Here is a 22,218-nt window from a genome sequence, read left to right on the forward strand (position 1 = left end):
TTTTTTTTTTTTTCAAATTCTGTTTTAACAGGTTGAACAGAGAAAAAGGCATAAAACAGGTTACAAGACAGATTCATCAGCTCTGGTTATCTATCCTGATATGTGCTTCAGGGGATAAGTGCAGATCAGTCTTTAAACGATCAGCTGTTCAGTTTTTATTACATTTCAGCAAAATATTCAGTATTTCAACAATTCAGTACTTGAATTGTTGCTCCAGCTGAAAAATAAGATACCTCTCAAATCTRGAGTTCAAAAAAAATTTTTGGTAGTCCTAGAATCAGTTAATGCTCCACCCAAATTATCACAAAATGGATCCTACTTTCARTTTTTTTGCACACAGTCCCTTATTAAAAAGGCTTGCAAACCAAGTCTGAATATTTTTGCAATGCAATGCTTAGACTCATGAGGTCAAATTTGACCACTCTACCAGTACAGGGAAATGTCACATGCACACTCTTACCATTCTTAATTCATTTATTTTCCATAGATGTTCTTGTTGCACATGTGCTTTGTTAAATACACTTATTAATATCAATTCCAAGCCAGAAACCTCTTTAAGAGGTAAGCATAAACATATGCCCACAGAAACATCTTGCACTAYATTATCTTGTTTGACAGTTCTCCAGGGCTTTTTATACAGTCTAGAAGAYGCAGATACATACACAAAAACAAGTTAAAAAAAGACCACAGTTAGTTCTCCTAGCTTCTTTACTTAAATATAGCCCACTAAATCACAAATACTGGCTTTTATTTTCAAAGTAGTTCATTAAAGAAGTTAAAAAGTAGAATAGGAAATAGAATAATAGAATGGATTTTATGATGTGTTTATTACAGCAAGAAACAGGAAGTTTAAGCCATTTTACAGTAAAAAGTGTCATAGCTCTTTGGTAACTGAAGCTGCTATAGTTTGTCAGCTTGGCTGGTTCAGTACTTTCAGTGCATGAGATTTTACTACCCCAATTCATAAAAATTCATGAGCAGCTATAGTTATCTGAACTTTCAAACAAAAAAATAAAATGTTTCCTAGCATACAGGCCACAGAAGAAGCCTCTTTCTTTGTCAAAGCATGCATATGTATATATGTATGTATAAATAGACTTTTTTTTTTTTTAATAAAAGTAGCCATGTCAAAGACTCAGTTTTATATCTTCTGCAGACATTCAGTTCTTTCCATAATATATATTTGCTGTAACAATGTTAAGTTATAAGAAAAGAAGGAGCAGTGAAACATCAGCTATTTGGCTGCRTGCTTGGCATTATAACACATAATTGCATCGATATTTTTAAACCCAGGTTAAGATCACAGTGCACAAGTGACTGACTGCTGCAGTAGCATCATTGCAGTAGTAGACTAGAGTCTACTACTATTTTTCAGCCAGGACAGCTGTCCACTCTGTTCATCTTTGTAAAAACTACTGTACTACCATAGAGCCTAGGCCTGCCTCAGGCTTACTCCATTCCATACAAAACACTACTGCTAAAATTACTGTTTACTACTTATAAAAATCAAGCTAGCTGCTTTTTTGTCTGACTGAATAATTTTCCTCCTAAATCCTCTGCTTCTTGGCATTTTAACTTTGTGCTCACTGTCCCACATAGTTCTGATCTTATTTACAGGTAAGCTGTCATTATCCATTACAAGATACTTAATCCAGTTGTTGTCATCATCTTTTACTCCTCAGTAAAAGAACTGAAACCTTAACAATCTTCCTAGCACCAGGTACTACCTAGACTGTCAGTGCATGTCTCTGACTAGCATGTTAAATCCGAGTCTTTCCTATAAACAGTAAAAAGAACACATGCAAATATGAAAACAAAATGAACACCAAATGACTACAAGTTTATCCTTTCCTGTGAAAAGCCAAGTGGGTAAGCTGAATGTCAAGTCTGACGTTGAGTGAACTAGATGCAATATGAAATGGAGTTCAAAGGTTCAAATGAAATTTTAAAAACTGTCTGGAAAGATCACATATTATTAATGTGCAAACTTTAGAAACGTTAGCCAGTTCTGATTAGTTAGAAAGTTATTTTGCTTGTGTTTAACAAAACATCAAAAGGCTTTTCACAGGTGTTCTTTTGCAAAATAAAAAAAAAATAAAATTAAGAAAAGCAAATCAGACCATGTATATCAATCCTAAACATATCTGAAGGCCAAGACAGATCATGACAGTCCAAAYAGCTCTGCTCTGTACAAAGCAAACAGTAAGCAACTGCAACAAATACTGTATTAAGTGAAGAAACTAGCTATACTCTACAACAAATTGTAGAGATATTCAGAGGGTAACAGAATAAAAACAACTCAACCAAATCTAACTAGGCTTGTCCTATTTGCTGGAACACATACACTGGTACTACAGAAGTTTCATTCCTCCTATAGCTTCTTGACCAATTCAGTGTTTCTGCCACCAGAAATACCAATCCTGTTGGCTTGGGAGAATTTCACAGGAACTCGCTGAAGTCCAGTCTTAATAATGAAATAATTTCAGAAGTACTTACCTATCTGAACTTGTTCTGGCTGACTTAGCGATACAAATGCTGATGTGTCATCAATCCATGAAACCTGAATGTTTCCTAGAAAAGGTAAAAGAAACGATTAAGTCTATTTTTGTCTTAGGTTGATTTATGTATTTTGTCTGATGTGCCGTAATAGATAAGAAGAAAATAGATAACTAAGAGGAACTTCAGCTGAGAATGCTTTTGTCAAAACTAGTCCACTGTAAAAGTGCTTGGCACATACACAGTTGTACATGAGCCACGAGCCTGGAACTGTTTGGAAAGCAGTAACTGTTAGACTTGTAYACCCTCATACCCACTATARAAAGGACCAAAAGGCAACATACCTAATACCTTTTTAATCAGCAGAAGCTATGCTTATTCAGAGGCTTTTTTTTTTTTTTTTTTTTTTTTTTAAAGAAAAAGAAAATCCAGTCTATAGAGGAGAAAATTTCACCTATGCAAAAAAAAACAAAAAAACCAAAACAAAACAAAAACAAACACCACAGCTCTTTGGGGTTTAAAAATCTCTCCATCCTTCAAGAAAGCAAGAAAGCAGTATTTCCTAAAGATAAAGCATAATTGAGCTCCAATTACTACTCACTCTTCCTTCACTAGACACTCAAACAMGAAATTCCAGTAGATGGAATTATAACGTATAGCAAGAGTGGAGGGAAGAGTTCCCATCATACACACATACAAGGTCTTTATATAGTCTGAAATCCATTTATATCTCCTATCTTCAGCTAAGTGCTCTACTGTTTGTACACTTCAGAGATGGAAAATTGGYGCAATTTTTTTCTGGTAGACTAGGAAATCAAGTTATACATAATGCTACATCACCATTTAATCTCAAAACATTACAAGGTTAGAGAATAATGCAAACTGCCTTAAAATGCATTTTATTTTCAGATGTTTAATCTATTGAAATCTAATTTAACATACAAGTTACAAGGTTTTAGAAGGCTCTTCTGAAATCCAATCAGATAAACAGATTTTTGTAATTATAAAAAATAAAAGCCTACATAGATTTACTTTGCATGCTATACATTTGAGTAGCAAGCTAGCTATTTAGGACATGAAATTCTAATCATTTTGATCACTGCCAAAGCCACAATTAATTCAGTATGGTTTTCTGATATTTCCCTATAGCAGAGGTAAGTCTGCTATTATAAAGACTCTATACRAGAAGTCAAATGTTAGACTTTAAGGTTAATAAATTCAAATTTCTAATAATTCAAACTTCCAAGAACACATACCTCAGCTGCATTACAGGGAAGGGTCTTTACTGGGGAGAGAATATACTCTTGGCAGGTAACTTAACATTTCAAAACAYGTAAGAAGGCAAAGTTGATTTTTTTTTGTTTAATTTCAAAATTATAGTGCATTTACTAGGACCTTTACATCCAGTTTTCTCTAAATATTAAAAATTACTGCACAATTTACACACTTAAAATATAATTTCAAGAATAGGTCTAATACTAAGCAGTGGAAACTGAACTACAGTCTGAAGAGAACTGCAATAAGTGTTGTTACGCAATTCTCCATGCTTAACAGATATTCTTCTCAGACTATGCCACATTTCATTATTATGAAGAAATAGGAAATTAAGAGAYAAGATTAATAGAGGAGATCATTCAGCAAGACTGCTAAGCATTCTGTAAATATTGTGCATTTCACAAGTATGGTWTAAGGTCAATAAAGGTCTGAAAAGCAAATGCATCTGTACTTGAAGCACAATATTTAGCAATCAACATATCCRCATGCCAACTTACTGAAAGGCTAACTAAAGCAGCAATATTCAGTAATGTTACAGAATACCAGCTATAGAGAAATAAGACAGATAATGCCTTTTTCCACACTTGCCTACAACAGAATTACAGTCTGGCTGAGGCCAAGAGGGACCTCTGGAAATCATCTAGTCCAACCATCTGCTCAAGTAGGGTCACTCATAGCAGATTGCCCAAGACACTGTCCAGTCAGCTTCTGAGCATCTCCAAGGAGGGAGACTCCACAATCTCCCTGGGCAACCTGCTCCAGCGTTCAGCCACCTTCACAGTAAAAAAAAAGTTTTTTTATTTTATTATTATTATTTTTTTTAATGTTCAGGTGGATCTTCCTGTGTTTCAGTTTGTGGCCGCTGCCTCTCATTCTGTCACTAGGCACCTCTGAGAAGAGTTGCCACCATCTTTCAGATATTCCTCCTCCCTTCAGATATTTATACACATTGCTAAGATCACCCTGAGCCTTTTCTTCTCCATGCTAAACAATCTCAGCTCTCTCAGCCTTTCCCCATACGACAGATGTTCCAGCGCAAACAGATCAAATGCCTTCAGTAYATTGAAGAATAGCATTAGCCTATAGGATCCTTGTCTATTTGTTAGTATATGTGGTGTCAAACAACTTCCTTCACTAAAAAGAAGGTTAAAGTAAAAAAAATAGAAAGCAAACTAAAACATACTTTAAAGTGAAATAAACCATCATCCAATTAGGACCAGGAGAAAATCTGTTCTGTTGCTTCCAATAAGAAATTAAAGTCCTACACAAATAAATTTGAAAATTCTCAGTATATATACAAAAATGCAAATAGTACTAAAATTCATATGATCAAATGATAGTGATGGATTTCACCATTCAAATAAATTTTTCTTCAGCTTTTATACCAGAATGATCAAAGGTATGGAAATGTATCCATAGAAGAGAGTAAGGAAAGTAGGACTCAGCCTTCAAAAGAAAATCTAGAAAAGAAAAAGACACCTATACATGTCTGAGGAGGAGATACAATGCAAGAACAGAARTGGTATGAAGGACATAGAGGCAATTCATTGTTTCTTTATAAAAGAACTAAGGAATAACTAATAAAATATGCAGAAGTTTTAAAATCAATTTTTACATGTTTAATTACATGCTAACTACCAAGTGCTACACATGACAAGAATATATATGGGATATAAAAAGATTTTAGACTGACTTTCAGAAAGCTGTGAAAGGCTATTAGTGAAGACACTAGTGTGACCACTAGCTCATGAATCCGTAAGTTGCAGATTGCTAGAAGTCAGGACAGTTGTTTTATTTTGGCTCCGTTCTTAACTGTTTTCTAAACAACATCTGCTGGCAAATAACCACTTAAGATAGGCTATTAGGATTACACAGACCCTCATCCATCCAAAAAAAATTTAGCAGCATATTCTACTTTCTTATACTAAGAAGAAATCGACCACACTGACAGTTCCTTATCAATGAATTATTACACCATGATAAGATTGCATACAGTTTCTGGACACTCATTGCATCAAACAGCAGAAAGAGTTGAACCTTTTACTCTATGAGCAGGGCATAAAGCATACATCACATCATCATTTGCCTGGTGAACAACTGAGAAGGGTTAACAGACCTTCAATCCTTCTGGCAGGAGGACAGAATGCAAAGAAAGCAAGAACAGCTGGAGGAAACACTGGCAGGAGAGGAGGGAGGAAAGGCCAGAAATGCAGAGGAAAAATAGGATTAAAATAAGAAGCAAATCACCCACTTAGATGAACTCCAGCTACTGGTAAATACTTAGTACATCACAGTGTGCTAGAGGCTAAAAGATGGTTCACCTTTGAAAAAGACACTGCAGGTGGAGCAGGAGGCTGATGTTAAAGAGTTTGCAGTACCCTGCAAGATGCAGGAACAGATGTCATAACCTAAGAAACTTGTAAATGAGTATTTAAGTAAAGAGTATACACACCAAAAGCTATGAATTCCAGCAAATACTGTTTGAAGTACCTTCACATTTTTGAATCCATCAACATGGCCTAAAAATCCTACACAATTTAAGAATTTAAATAAAATTAATGTTTAAGAGACTGCATAGTACCACGCTGAGGGGACAGCAACACTTACATGGAGGAACTGTATTCAGYCATGAGACTGCGAAAACATCTTGCATGAACAGGTGTCCACTTGGTATGCAGTACTGAAAGACTTCAAAATCCTGAACACCCCCTTCTAGAGTAGCAAATGTAAAATAGTTTAACACTGCAGCCCCTTCAGCTGTTTCAGCRCTTTCATTGGAAGCTCGATAGAAGATTACAACTCTGCTTCAGTGCTTACTAGACTAGTAGGCAAAAAAAAATTTCTATAAAGTCAGTTTAATATTTTTATTCACTTGAACAACTGACATTTAATCCAAGTAAGAGGGTTTAATTTAAAAACACTTTTGCTTGGTGGCATAATAAATAAGAAAATAACTCATGACTGCTACTACTGTGATATTTTGGGCTCTTCGCAAATCATTTAACCTCACACTGCCCCACTCTCTGTCCAGCCACAACTGAAGCAGTATGAGTTCTCCTAGAATTCTAGAAGGCAACATCTGCAGTTTGTTTTGAGATGTCTGTGCAATATGACCTAAAATAAAATACAGATTTAGTCCTATCCAAATATCATCATCTTCTAAGTTGAAGTATGAAAACATTCAGTGCATTAAAATCAGAAAAAGTGAGAGAAACAAGAATTTTAAAATTGAATAGTATTTTCAAACGTGTAAGTATGACCTCTAGTGGTAACGATCTGTGCCTGCATTTCATGCCATCACTAAAAAGGAGGAGTTGTTAAAGTAAGATCAAGTTATATGGTTAAGTCTCCAAAAACACTTATTAAAAAWCATGTTCAAACTTCAATATTTCTTGCCTTTAACTTTTTACACTCTTGCATTCTAGATTTGCCAACCTCGAACATTAAGTTACACACAGCATTTTACTGGCATCGTACTGAAATACAGATTAGAAAGTCARAAGGAATAGTTTCACATCAATTTTATATATATCCAGAGACTTTCAACAGACTATTGAATCACAATAAGGCAAAGAAAAGAATATTGCCATGATATAAAGCAGCGTGGTAACCTGTAAGCAYAGGAGTGACAACGCCAAGTTTGCTGAGGGGCATCTATTCTAATTTGACAGTAAAGCTTTGATTACAGAATCTCAGAAAGACAAGATGCATAAATGTCTATGATATATAACAAATAACAGGCTGCTTTCCATACMGTTCTGTGAGCAAAATATAACTAGAAACCCAAGCAAAAAATTATTTTACTACAGAAATGACATTCATTTTATGCAAAAAAAAAAACTTATCGTTTAAGAAATGGAAAGCATTTCCTGTGTTTCAGTTTGTGCCCAAAGAAATAACTTATTTCTTTGCTTTCTAAACAAAAATTTAACAAATTAAAAAATGTAAAACTTTCCTTCGCTTATCAATAGGTATAATGTTTCAAAAGAGTGCAAACATCATAGAAAAATAATTTAAATTATTTAAGACTAAAAGTAATCTGCAATGAAAGTATTGRAAGTAACATCCAAGACAGGGCTGTATAAAAGCTCATTCTTTCTCTTTTTTGGGTATAACCACAGCCGTCTTCTGTAAGAGCTGGGTATCAGGAGATCAGTGTGAGTTAACTAATATATAACTTAAGGGCATGAAGAGCTTATGTTATTATACAAGACTACTAATCCCCAGTGATTAGATAGCTTTTTTGTTTTTTTCCCTGACTTGCACAGGGTTTAGAAACTTGAACTTGCATAGGCCAAATATAAAATAGCCAAATTCTACACAAGTTAAACCATCTGTGGGGTACCCCTTACTCCCCAAACCTCAGTCTACCCTACACATCAATCCCCTTCCACTTCAGTCACCTACATAAATTCCTGCCTTGTCCCAGGAGAGGCTATGAATAACAGAACCAAAAGTCCATGATACTCATTGAGCACAAGGTAGGTACAAAGATTTCTGAAGAACAGTCCAGCAGCACATCATTACAAGTCTGCAGCACATCCTGTAACAATTACTGAAGAAGATTCATCACTACCCATACTAGGAGTAAACCCATACCACAGATTAAAAACAAACAGAAACACAGAAGAACTTGCTAAAGACAAAAAAAAAAAAAAAAGATGTAAGGAAGTACAGACTGTTTTACTCACCAAAGGCACTAAAAAGCTGATAAAGGTCACTAGTCTTCCACTCTTTGGGAAACGTAACATGAAGCACATGATCCCGCTTTGGCTGCACTGCRAAACAAACAAACAAACAAAMAAAAGCATTTGTTTTGCGAATYTGAAAGAGAAATTCAAGTCAAAARTTTCTGGAGTTGGTAGAAGTACAGCATATAAATTTCATTATACACCTCCCTTTATAWACAAACCTCACTATTTTCCAATCTCCTTTGCTCTCAGCATTAAAAATAGGACTTATTTTTGTGCTGATMCTTTYTAGACTAGTATTTTGTTTCACATCAGAAGGTTTTTTTTAATACAAATTCAAAACATTTGAAAGAATTCCAAATACATGTTTAGACACTTAAAGGTGGATATAGTTTTATGAAACTTACTGGTCAGTTTAGTTATGTTGGTAAACTGCTTGGTTTCTATTGTCATATTTCAAAGCTCTAGGCATAAAAAAATTGCATACTATGCAAAAACAACTAGAGCTAACCTTCAGTACTCTTCTATCTAGTTAAAATATTTATCTTACATATGATGATTCATGTTACTTACTTCATAGGCTGAGTAGTTAAAACGGCTTTTCAAGGTGGTTCTTGTTTATGGAGCACGTGTGTCTAGGATCAGACTATAAAGCAAGATCAGACTGCAGCACTATTAGTGCTGTATCTGAGTTTGGAGTGTTTGTAACTCCATTACGCAAGAGCAATCTTCTGTTAGTTTTTGTTGCCACACTTGGTTAAGATGTAGCTGTGAAACTTTTACTGAYGAGTCTTGTGGATTGCTAATTTTGCAAATACAGCAAATCATTAGCAGTTAATACATGGTAGCTACAATAAGTGGTAGCTTCTCCAGTCTGACATGTGCTTTACATAGAAGGTTTGTTTACAAAGAAGCTATGTTTTCAGGTGTAGCCCTATTCCACAAATAAGGCTTCTTTTTTGAATAAACTTGAGAATAGTACTCTTTGACAGCTATGGTGTCTCTCCTGAATAGATCCATCAGATTTTTAGGATTTAGGCGGAAGGGAGGAGTGTTAAGCCTTTCCTCCCCCCTAACCCCCAATGAAAGTGTACTCTTGTGTTAACTCAATAGCACAGAACAGTTATCTGGAGGCCTCTGAAACAAAAGCTCCTAAAGAAAACATCTCATGAAACAGGACAGAGATCTCAAAATGAACATGCCTTCTGAGTCAAAGGTTACAATGTGAATCTAATCATAAAATAGCAAAAAATATTCAAGGAAGTACCATCATGAATGTACTAGCAGCAAAAACAAATGCAATCATAACTCAGTCTCATAACTGCATTACTGAACRTTTGATAAAGTTACAGGAAAACCACTTTTCCAAGTTTTGCTTCTAACAGACTACTTGTTTTGTTCCACATAGGTAAATGGGTTGCAGTCAGCAGCACAGAGTCCAGCTGGAGACTAGTCACTAGTGGTGTCCCCCAGGGGCTGATACAGGGGCCAATACTGTTAACATCTTCATTAATGAGCTGGATGACGAGACTGCACCCTATGCAAGTTCACAGATCACACAAAACTGGGAGGAGTGGCTGATACACCAGATGGTTGCACTGCTATTCAGAAGGACCTCAACAGGCTGGAGAAACAGGCAGAGAAGATGCTCATGAATTTCAACAAAGGGAAGTTCAAAGTCCTGCACCTGGGGAGGAATAACCTCTTACATCAGCACAGGCAGCGGCCAACAAGCTCGAGAGCTGCTTTGCAGAGAAGGACCTGGGAGTTCTTGTTGCTGATAAGTTGCTGTGAACCAGCAACGTGCCCTCATGCAAAGAAAGCCAAGGGCATCTTGGGCTGTCTTTGAAAGAGTGTTGTCAAAAAAATGAGAAAGGTGATCCTTCCCCTCAACTCAGCACTGGTAAGGTCACATCCAGAGCGCTGAGGCCAGACTCGTCTCAGCAGTGGGTAGTGACAGGACAAGCGGTGTCCAGTGACAGTTTGGTTGGGCAGTGGGCACAAACAGGAACACAGGAAATTCCACTTGAATGCAAAAAAAGCCACTTCACTGTGAGGGTGGTTAAACACTGAAGCAGCTGGCCCAGAGTGCTCCATCCTTGGAGATGTTCAAAATCTGACTGGATGTAGTCCTGGGCAACCTGCTTTAGGTGATCCTGCCTGAGCAGGACCTTGGTCCAGATAATCTCCAGARGTTCCTTCCAATACTAACTATCCTTTAAAAGAACCTAATTTTTAAGCTGTAAAAAAAGGGACACAACAACATTACCTACCACACAACAAATGGTGAAGTTGTCATCTGTCCAATCATACCAGTTGAAATAAAATTTATATTGGAGACTAGTATGCAGAAATACATCTTTTCAGATGAAACTGTACTATCTGGAGATGTCAGGGCTGCCAGCTTTCAGTCACTTACGAGCTGCTTTTAGGTACCCTAACCTGATTCAGTCAAAATGTGCAAGGCTAGCATGGGTTTATTAGAAACTTCCTGCTAACAAATTATCAGTTTTCCTAAATACCTGAGCATCACATTGGAGGGAGACTAGCTAAAGAAAGTAACCCCTTCATGAGTACAGTTGCAGTCTTTATGCCTTACAGCTGCTACTTCATAAACCAAAAAGCACATGATATTTAAACTTAAGCACCAAAAGCACCACATAAGCCAAAACCTCTGAAAACTCACGAGTTATCTTAACAAACCAATGAGTACCARTTCACTGTTGTACAGTCTATTCACCACTAGCTCTTCAAAGGTTCTGTAAGTCTTTGTAATTCAATAGTAGAGAATTAGAACCTTAATTTGTCCCATTTCAGGTATAGGTTATAACAGCATTTATTTACTGACAAGAGAAAAAATTATTCATACCCTTTCAAATATCAGTATATTCTTAATTTCACTGCTGAACTTTGTCAAACCTCTATGCCTTCCACCTAAACAGGTGATAAATATTTGATTCATAATATGTTTTACAGGCATATTGTACAGCAACTTTATTCTTTTTAAAGGAATTTTTAATATACAATAATCAAATAATATGGTGAAAGTCACTTTCATATGTTCAATACTATATAACACGGAACATGTCATTGAACTCCATTATTTCTGCAGAAGCTGCAAAAACCAGTTCTAACACTACAGAACAAATAAATTGACAATACAGCAGAACTTACAGTAGTCACCTACTTAACTGCAACTGCTTTTTTAAAAATCCAGTCTGCAAGCATATCTACCTCAAGAGTATGGCCTTATGCTTAACCTACAAACAACAAGTGATCAGATAGTTTCCTCAGCCTACAGCAGTGTTTAAATCTTATTCCTACTCAAAGGTTTAAAGTTTCTAAAACAGCTACCCATTTGTAGTTTAGAAAGTCTTCCTGTTCTAGACTCCACTAGCACATCTGGATCAGTCTGTGCCACAAAAGTAGCTTTCTGATAAATACCCCTCTCCCCAGATAGACTCTTCTTGGCTCCTCTTCTTGACAAAGCATCAAGTCTTGTGAACTGGGCAGCAAGTGGAAGTAGCAGCTTCACAGCTTGGTAGCTTTGACAATCTCCCAATGTCTTAAAGTATTTACCTATACTACCCTTCCACTTGATACTAAGCAGTTGGGGAAATAAGTATGTAACGTAATTAGACCACCATTCCAATAGCTCTACGGAGCAACAGCCCAGTGATGCAATCTTGTATTGCATTTAAAAATTCAATACATGTCCTTACAGCATATATTCTCCTCTCTAGTAGTTACTTCCATCTTTCTAGAACCACATCCCATTACTATTAAATTCATATTTATTAAACTAATAGCTATAAAGGGTCATTCTTCAGCTAGAGCTTTTCAGTACATAGAGTAGAAAAGGTATTCAGATAAAAAAGTGCCATCAAGCTGAAAGTAACATTGAAGACATTTGTGTACCTTACCATCAATCTAAAATTAAGTCTTCATCTTAGTCAAGGACTTGACTGACCTGCAGGACTTCACATTTTCATAAATCAAGACATAAGTGGTAACACTCATCCAACATTTTCCCCCTTGCATTGTAAAATCCCGTAAGAATAACGCTCTTTAAATTATTACATCTGCTTTCATTTAAATATATTAGCAATCCATTGCAGCCCTAAGTCTGTAATCTGAAATAATTTCARCAATAAAATTATTTCAAATAATACTTTTCAACTTTATCTAATCACAATCTCATGTGGTAAAAAAAAAATCCTAATGTTTAGCATGAAGTCAAGTCCAGGTACTACTGCTCACAAACTGTGAAGCAAGGTAGCCAAAATCATTTTCAGGATCATTTGCTATTCACTATTTCACATCCCCTATTTACTGCAAGATTCTCCCTCCTCCCCCATCCAGAAGTATCTAATTTAGGCATCACCTYTATTTTGGTTGCTACTTGCATATACCACACAACATAAAGCTATTACCTTCAACCCTATTACATTTAGTTATCAAGAGAGTTTAATCCATTCTAGTCTATCTCTAAAATGCAGATTCTCTGTTCAAAGTTAAAGGGAAGAGCTTACTAGTTTGCCATTTCATTTAAACACAATGAGAAAGGAAATTTAGACCATTTCGTAAGTGGCAAATAACCTAAACACAGCCCATCCCACATTCTAGATGCAARATAATGAAGCCTCACAACTCCTCCTCCAGAAAAAATTGTCAGAATGGTAGTAAGTTTACAGTGAAATAAAATACTTACAGTCTGGTCCTTCCAAATTRAGATATGGTATGTCCATTACTCTCATAAGAAACAGCCTGAARCAAAACAGAAAAGCACCATTAGCAAATTTGTGCCTAAAGAGTTTTTGAAAAGTTTTCTATAGCCGTATGTTGTGTCTTCAAGGCAGTCAGAAGAAGAATTAATCATTGCAACCATATCTTAAGCTACATGAAGACAAACATACCCTCCATTCCAGTCCAATCCATAGTTTAATGAGTGCTCTAGATTTAAGAATTATTCAATATCATGCTAGTAATTCTACTGATTCAACAATACAAGACAAAACCTCCCAAACCCACTGGTACAGCTGAAAACTTAAAATAAATGARGAAATGAACATCTAAAAAGAAGCAACTTAGTGCAGTAAGAGCCAGCTACATGGTAGAAATATCTAGTTTTCATCTCATCTAAGCTCCCACATACATTCTCACTTTCTGAGCGCTGCTTCATGCTTTAGACAGAATGAAGTTCCTAAAACTGTGTTAGTCACCATGACATTCTAGCAGTGATCAAACAGGTCAACACTCTTTCACTCTTCAACATATAATTACGTTCTCAAAACATTCAAGAAATACTTATCAAGTAAGAAAAGCTCATGTTCAGCTTATAGAACTATTCCCCTCCACCCCAGAATARGAATTACAAGTAGCCTAAAATCGTGTCACAGGTGTATGTATCCAATGTATCACATTCAGTAGAAAGCCAAAACACACTTTAAAGAAAAAAGAAAATGGACACACAAGCCAGATGGTGTCCACAGAACTGTGAACTATTATGACAGATTGTCCCATCCAATTTCTCCTGTATGTCTCAGGACAAATACGGGATAATGTGCATTGTGTCCTTTAGCACTGCAGAACTCAAAAAAGATCGATAAACATCAGAAACATTAGAATCAATTAGCTTTAGAAACTTCCGCAATTCCAACGTGGCTGAGTGATGATTAAGTTATTTTTTACATCAGAGTCCRTGTTTCTTCTTACATTTAGCCTTAGGTGCCATATTCATAAAACCCTGGCTTCATTACAGGCATCATAAAAGACAGGACAGGGATGACAGTTTGACAGTCAGACTAGCTTCAGAACACAGTTCCACAAGAAACCAGAGATAAATGTCATTACTCTGGCATCTCCCAGAGGTCCAGGATAATAAAATACAACACTCACAGGAAAGTATGCACTACTGCTCAAAATAAAATAACACAAAAAAGGGAAGAGGAAGACAGACATGAACAGAGGGGGACATACATTTAGCAATAAGTTGGGCTTCACTTCAGGCTGTATAAAAATACTAAATTCTGTTTATTTCCTAAGATTTGTGCTAACATCTTTCTCTGAAATAATGCCAATGTCACCACTAGTAGGACTGCCACATTCACAGAATGACACAATAGCTGGGGGTGGAAAGGACCTCTGGAGATCATCTGGTCCAATCCCCTACTCAAGCAAGGTCACCTACAGCAGGCTGCCCAGGACCATGTCCAGTAGGATTTGAACATCTCCAAGGAAGAAGCTTCATCTCCTTTCTGGGCAACCTGCTCCAGTGTTCGGCCATCCTCATAGTAAATTCATGTTTTCTTGTGTTCAAGTAGAATTTCCCGTGTTTCGTTTTGTGCCCCATTGCCTCTCATCCTGTCAATGGGCACCACTAGCCCCATCCTCTTGACAACTTCACCCTACCCAACAGATATTTATATGCATTGCCTGCATATCCACTGGGCCTTGTCTTCTCCAGGCTGAAGAGTTCCAGCTCTCTCAGCCTCTCCTCACGTGAGAGGCTCCAACTCCCTAATCATCTTTCTGGCCCTTTACTGGACTCGCTCCAGTAGCTCTATGTCTTTCTTGCACTGGGAGCACAGCACTGAATGCAGCAGTCCAGACGTGGCCTCATCAGGGCTGCGGCAGAGGGGAAGGACCACTTTCCTTGACCTGYTGGCAGCACTCTTCCCAAGTCAGCCCAGGGTATTGTTGGCCACCTTTGCCACCAGCATTACTAGCTCCTGTACAGTTTTAGTACTCCTCAAGTGTACAGGTTAAAAAAAAAATAGCATACAGTATTTCAGCTAGTCAATAAAATCAACTCTGTCCTCACCGCACACAGGTTGTCCACCAGCATATAAGAGAGCAAAAAGTTAAAAGAAAAGCCAGTTCTGTTTATTCTTAGCTTTATGAAGAAAGACCTTTCATAGAACTGTCAGATCTAGCTACTTTAAAAAGCACTCAAGTAACTAGTTTATTCTCCTAGATAGCATTTTTGATAAAACTAATTATACAGATGAAGTTTACTGAGTCATGGGAAAAGATTCTGGGTAAAACACTAGTAAAGCTGCACTCCTCGAAGTTTATCATGTTCAGGAAAAGCTAATACTGTGACTAAYGCCAAGAGACCTATGCCAAACACTGCATTAATTTTATTAAAAAAAAAAACACAGAGCTGCAGGATCCATAACTGTGGCTRCCAGGTTCCTCACTGATTTGCAGAAAATTTAAACTAATAAGGCCATTCTTTCTGTATGACAACCCAGCCCCTACTTAATATTGAATAACGCAGATTCACACAACTGTAGTTGTGAGGTTTTTATTACATTAATCCATACTCCTTTAAAAAAACTATAATGACCAAGCTTCACATTTCCTACACTGAAGTGTAGTTACTATATTGTTTAGTGTCTACAGCTAGACCACACACTCAGTGGACAGACACATCTATTTTTCAACATATGACCAATGTCTTAAGAACTTTGAGGTTTGAGACAGACACCCGAAAGATTGTTTTTGTGGCAGCTCCAGTAAAATATGGATAACGAGGCTATGATCATGTCACTTKACAACAACACATGAATAGACTCAAGTAGTAAGATTACTGCTCTGCACTGTAACAGAAAACAGTTTTCATGGCTGTGTGATGACCTGGGTAGAGAAACTGATGCAGCTCAAAAAAGAAAAAGTGATCTTTTCAAAAGCAGAATATCTCACCAGTCCAGCTCAATAACCAGCAGACATGCGTCTGAAAGCTCTAGGACAGCAAYTGTTTAATCCTACATTGAGACTGAAAAGCTATTTGTCAAATTGCAGAAAASTATATTAGTATTCTTCTGGAATAATTTTGCCAAGAAAATTCAATTCAGATAAAAATCAGAAATTAAATGATTTGCAATACAAGCTAGAAAATAGAGATCCCTGGTAAGATGTTCTTCACAGATGTATCACAAAACCAAGCTACTTGTACATACTTCAAACTTTGGTTCTGACTTTCTTTACATGGAAAACTTATTTCCAAGTATTTAATTTTTACTTCTATATAGCATCATGTTATTCAGCTCAATCTAACAAGATGTTTTCATTCCTTTGTACGTCTTCCCCTCCCTCCCAGACACATCAAAATTAAAAGAAGTTATTAATAAAAGTTACAGGAAATGTGTTGAGGGGTGGGGAAGCAGGAAAGGAGAAAATATGTTGCTTTAAACAAGTAAGTCAAAAAGTACTTAGAATCAAAGCTCCAAAGCATGCAATGTGATCTAACATCCTAATTGTAAGCATTAAATAGATAACTTTAGATATTAAAATAGAAGTGCCTTCATCTCAAATTGAGTGTTCATCAAGATTAGAGGGATTATTCACAACAGGTGACTCTAGAAGAAAGTATACATACAATGAAGCTTAAAAATTAAGGAAATGCATTCCTCCAGAATTCTTGGCTTATTGAGTTGTCTACCATGTAACTTACTGTATTATGCCTAGAAGAGCCAAACTGCCCTGAGGCAAAGTTCAGTTTTTATCAGTTCCACTCTAACAAGAAGCTGAATTTAAAGATTTTACCTATGTTCCTTGTTAACCTCTGAAGAATATGCTGGCCACCGCCATTGAATGGCAAACCAGGAAGTTCCATCACTGTTCTGACATAATTAAAAAGGTCAAACAAAAAAACAAAAAAAACCCAAGCAAAAACCGCCCCTTCCTGTGAATGCTAAGTCTGTAAAAATCAAAGCTTGAATTTTCAGTTTTAAATTTATTCTCACTATTCACATTAGTAAAATCTCTATTTGAACAGAAAACACTTCCAAAAATCCTGTTAGTTATGCCAATTGTTTAATTATAGTGCTAAACTGTGTTTAAATATTAACATATAGTACTCAGAGATCAAGAAATTAAGCCTTTACAAGCAACCCAAAGAATCATAAAGCACTGTTCTGTTTTAAAGAATATTTTCAAAATTTTACCTTGATTATAGTTGAAACTGAGACTGTTGCTTCTAAATAATAGCCTTAAGTAGAGAAACTACTCTGTTCAGCTTCCTTCAGGAAAAACTTTTGTGACAGATAATGTAACTTTCATTTGTTCAGCTTACTGTTTGCATGTTGGAGTTTGTGTTTTGCTTGAAGAACATGACTACAGCACAAAGGAAAAGGTTTCCTTGTTCTGACTGCTGCCCACAGGATCAGGTGGAACTTCTGGAGGAAGGAGGAAGATAGGTTTTTTTCTCCCCAGGAGAAAGGAGGATGCTCAGCTAGGGAAAGCTTCTAGAGCACAAACTAGAGAAAACTAAGAGCAGCAGTAAGCTTGCTCACAGCCCAGAGCATACCTGCAACAAAGCCCCAGAAGCAACATATTTTCTAGGGGCGGATAACTGAGAACTGCACAGCCCTGAATGCTATTTACAGTTGCTAAACAGAGCAAGYGCTCGAAATAGAGATCTGGTCTGCAAGGATGTAACTGAACAGAGCAGAAGAATTGTTCATTTAAATATCTAACAGATCTGACTTCTGATATTTAGGGTTTAGGTTTTTTTAAYTAATAAGTAGAGTTGCCTTATTCTRGTTTGTTACTTTGTATTCTAGCAAGTGTTAGCTTTACAAAATAGAAGCCGTGGCCTGCTCACTGGAAGGACAAGGTGAGACAGTCATCTCCAAGCTGACTGAGGTCTGGTACAAACTAGAATCTGGTAAAGATTCTATCATCATGTAAAAGTAATATACAGAATTCCTTCCAGGTTTCCATGATTTAAAAATAATACATAGGTTTTCTATAACAAGAACCTACCAGCTCTGAATAGCCACACAATGGATAAACATTTTTCTTGTTTAGCAAGAAATGAGAACTACTGTTTACAACCTCTCCCCTAATTCCCCCCCACACCACAGGTTCAGCTATTTTCCCTACCACTTACTGTTATCTTTCTCTTTTGTTAGGCAGTGTTAATTCTGAACCCAGAAAACCAGCAGTTTAGCCCTAGGGCTTATGTCTACAATCAACTTCCTTCTTAAAGACTTTGAAATGCCACTGTTAGAGGATTATTACATTTAGAGTTCCTAAGCTTTTCAAGTCAATCAAGTTAAGTTTAGCTTATTACTGTAACAGCTCTAGAAGTCTCAGTTTGTATTTGTTGCAGATACCCATCTCTGGAAAGAATGCAAAGCTTTTTAGGTAATGGCTGAAAAATATAAATACGTTTAACTCCCTCAAATGGCATCTACTAGTTGGCACATATTTGCTGTTACAGAAAACAAGCTGTGACAAATCCCATCTTAAAAATGAAATTATGCTGATCGATTCTATCACCATCTTTTGTTTAACTGAGTATTTACATTCAAAGGGGGCAGTCCATAAAGGTCTGTGTTGAATCTGAGAAAYGTACATACGATTTATGATGTCTGCTAGAACGTAGGAAGTTACTGCCTCAAATGTCTCTAGAATCAACTAATTGATAACAGTGCAGTCATWTAGTTTCTAGACCAAAGAAAACTGAAAGTCACCAACCATGATTATTCTTCCATTTGTATGGGCCATCTGAAGCTAAAATAATCATTTTTCTCCAGCTCCTATGTGATAGGATAGGATTTAATTTTTCCAGAATGGGAACCAAATAAAAAAAAAGCACTAGCAATTTTTTTTCGTTTCACCTCCTTTCACTTTACATGACAGGTTATACTGTCTTTAGAAGCTTCCTAAGACAAATTCACAGGCTAAATATGCAAAGAATAAAAATTGTACATGAAGACTTCTAGATTTCTCAAGTCTTGCTTCAATCTGTTGAAATATTTGCATGAACATCTAATTCAAAAGTAAAATCATAGCATCATTCTATAAACTACTAAATATATGTGTTTACCAAGTCTTCTTAAAAAATCTGTTTCCTGATACCATTAATGGCTTTATGTTGCTTGGATTAATATTACACTGGGKATATTTTAGTTTTTCTAGACTACTGAAGTGTGTTCAGTTTTAACTATCACCACTTTTTGACAGTGTCTTACAACACAAAAAACACTTGAGCAGTTTTCCCTCTTCAGTTCTACTATTCCCCAAGCTTATCCAAAAAATATTTTCTAAATTGTAAATATATTCTCAACACTGGTATGGTCATTAAAGTAACTTAGGCTGCAAATGTCCTTTTCAGGTTAGCAGAATGTAAGCCATTGTTTACTTTCTAAATCCTGGCCTTTTGCATTATTAGCATGAACTAGAAAGCCCAAAAACTGAAGTGTCAAGGAAAATGCCATTAGCCATTTACTCTACAACCAGAGTTAAGTATTCTGAGCATTACATTTCCATATTTTAGTAGGTTTTAAATAGAGCAATTACTTACTTGTTAAAAAAAGGTTCAATGAGTTTTGATCTAGCAGACACATGATTTTTCGGAGGACTGAGGAATGAGCCTGATAAAGAAGAAATTCAGCATGTAATATGCAGTTACTGATAGCATTAAGAAATAGATTTGAAAAAGACTATATAGATACCTAGAAAATTAGCCATGGAGATGAAGCACAGTCCAGTAATGTAAGCATCATAACCTGCTTCATGAAGTTGTTCAGAAGCTGTATCGTAACTTGGAAACCCTTCTGCACTTTCTGAGAAAAAAAAAATTGTAAATACGTATCATGAAAATTAAAGGCAGCCCTCTATGTTTACCCACGTATGTCAGAGCATAACACATCTTCAGGTAAGTTTACACAATTTTAAGTAGCTCTGAAYAGTTTACTTTTTATAGGAACAGGTTCGTATGACAGAAACTTCTTCCTATTAAAAACTGTATTAATCTCCTATATAGCACTTAACTCCCAGAGATCTCTTTAGCTACTACGGAATATTAATACAAACACAACAAGAACAAGACTTCCTATGCAGCATATTTTCTCCTGTCTTGACTTAAAAGAACAGACATTCAGGCTCTGCTATTGATCTGCTTGCTAAGCATCCAACTGACCCATGGCCAAATTTTTCAAGGTATTTAAATAATGAAAATGAAAAAAAAAAAACGATTAAAGGTGTCTTTTTTCACAACTTAGGTGTCCATATCCAGTGTTTGTGTGAAGACTAAGAACTATCCCTTGAGTCATCTCTGAAAGTGGAAACCTTAATAGGCACTTGTCTGAAAAGAAGTGTTTGAGAGCATGCATACACTACTCAGTTACTGAGACTTACATATCACTTTAAGAAAATCATTTAACTTTTTAGCCCCTCCCAACATCAAAATTTATTTCACCTCTGCAGTTAGCTTATAAACCTCTAGAAAGCTCACTCATTTTCCTCTAGGAGTGAGATTGAGAATAGGATTGGAAGGAGAAAAGTAATTGCTTTAAWAGTTATTTTCGTGACTCATAAGTACACTAATTCCATTTAACTTATTGCGTTCTACCATAGCAAAAGAAACTAATATAACTATGAAACACACCCAGGATTACCCAGTGGTATAGAAACATTAGCATAACTTACACCATAAAAATATATTCTTGTCATATTTGTAAATATAAACTTAAAGCCATCATGCATTTTTCTGAGTCCCTGTAATATTATTTCTTAAATAAATAAGAGTCCTAAGACTTAGTTAYGCCATATAATTTGATCTTAGAAGTACAATTCCTAGTGTTTAATTTCATCTATTTCTTTCAGATGCATACTCACATGCAAAAGAAAACACAAGTGAACAGTTASAAGTATTCCAGTATTTTTTAAAAATGTTTTTCCATAGATGTTCTGAAGTGCATTAACCATCTCAAATTAACCAACACTTCTGAGTTAACTTTCATAGTCTTGTTTTGCTCAAGATAACSAAAAAAATGATTAAATAGTTTTATCATCAACATAAAAAGACCACCTGAMAGATACAAATCACATTACATTTTGAGAAGAAGCTAGTGAAGACACAAAATTAAAAGGTCTGCATGAATTATTGTATACCCTAGATGTGTGATATTACTTAGATCTAGACACTTGCTCACTGCCTAACAAGACTGTAGAAGTTGAATTTGATTATCCACCTTATTACTCCTTTTATGACAGCTTAGGTGCATCTCCTCTGCACATTCAGCAATGTAAAAAAAAGTAACATTCATCTTGTTTTGGATTAAGCCTACAGAGTCCTCCCTTCCAATATACTTACGCTTAACATCACACTCCCTTTTTCAAATCAGGAGCTCAAGAAATAAATTCCAGAACTTGATACAAACTTCATAGAATCGGTAAGGTTGGAAGGGACCTCTGGAGATCATCTAGTCCAACCTCCCTGCTCAGCAGGGTCACCTAGACCATGTCAGACAGGGTTGCATCCAGGCAGGCCTTGAAGATCTGCAGAGAAGGAGACTCCACGACCTCTCTGGGTGACCTGTTCCAGTGCTCCGTCACTYTCACAGGGAAGAAATCCCCCCTCACGTTCAGGCGTATTTATGTATTCTTACCAACTTTAGGAGGGCTAAATGGAACCTCTTTTAAACGTTTTTCCAGTTCTGCAAGGGACGTGTTATTAATGATCTCCTGCAAGGAAGAACAGCATTAACTGCTGGTGCCAAGCGTATTTTCCCTGGAAACTGAAATCAAAGAAGATAAAATTTACTGCTGCCACCTTGTGTCCTGTARGGATTTATGCATAACCTCATTTCAAACTAATACACCAGGGAAGTCCATTAAGACAAGTTTAAAAGAAGTTAGCTTGCCTTGCCAACAATACAACACTTGCTAGTCACAAGCACTTAGCAATGCTTCTCAATTCTGGAGAGTAGATTATGCCAAGGATATGGATTTATTTGAA

The 22,218-nt window shown here is 36.3% G+C and overlaps 1 protein-coding gene across 1 annotated transcript in view; it reads right to left on the reverse strand.

Annotated features, from left to right (window-relative positions):
- PARN (poly(A)-specific ribonuclease) overlaps window positions 1–22,218 on the reverse strand; it is a 58,081-nt gene that overhangs the window by 21,406 nt on the left and 14,457 nt on the right. The window contains exons 15-20 of the mRNA XM_085302981.1: window positions 21,869–21,944; window positions 19,931–20,041; window positions 19,780–19,849; window positions 13,174–13,229; window positions 8,463–8,549; window positions 2,497–2,571 (exon numbers count right to left, since the gene is read on the reverse strand). Of these exons, the coding sequence (XP_085159107.1) occupies window positions 2,497–2,571; window positions 8,463–8,549; window positions 13,174–13,229; window positions 19,780–19,849; window positions 19,931–20,041; window positions 21,869–21,944 (475 nt within the window). The remainder of the gene's footprint in view (window positions 1–2,496; window positions 2,572–8,462; window positions 8,550–13,173; window positions 13,230–19,779; window positions 19,850–19,930; window positions 20,042–21,868; window positions 21,945–22,218) is intronic.

Source organism: Rhea americana, unplaced genomic scaffold (assembly GCF_003343005.1).
Source record: "Rhea americana isolate MKP2758 unplaced genomic scaffold, rheAme1 scaffold_10, whole genome shotgun sequence".
Lineage (NCBI taxonomy): Eukaryota > Metazoa > Chordata > Aves > Rheiformes > Rheidae > Rhea > Rhea americana.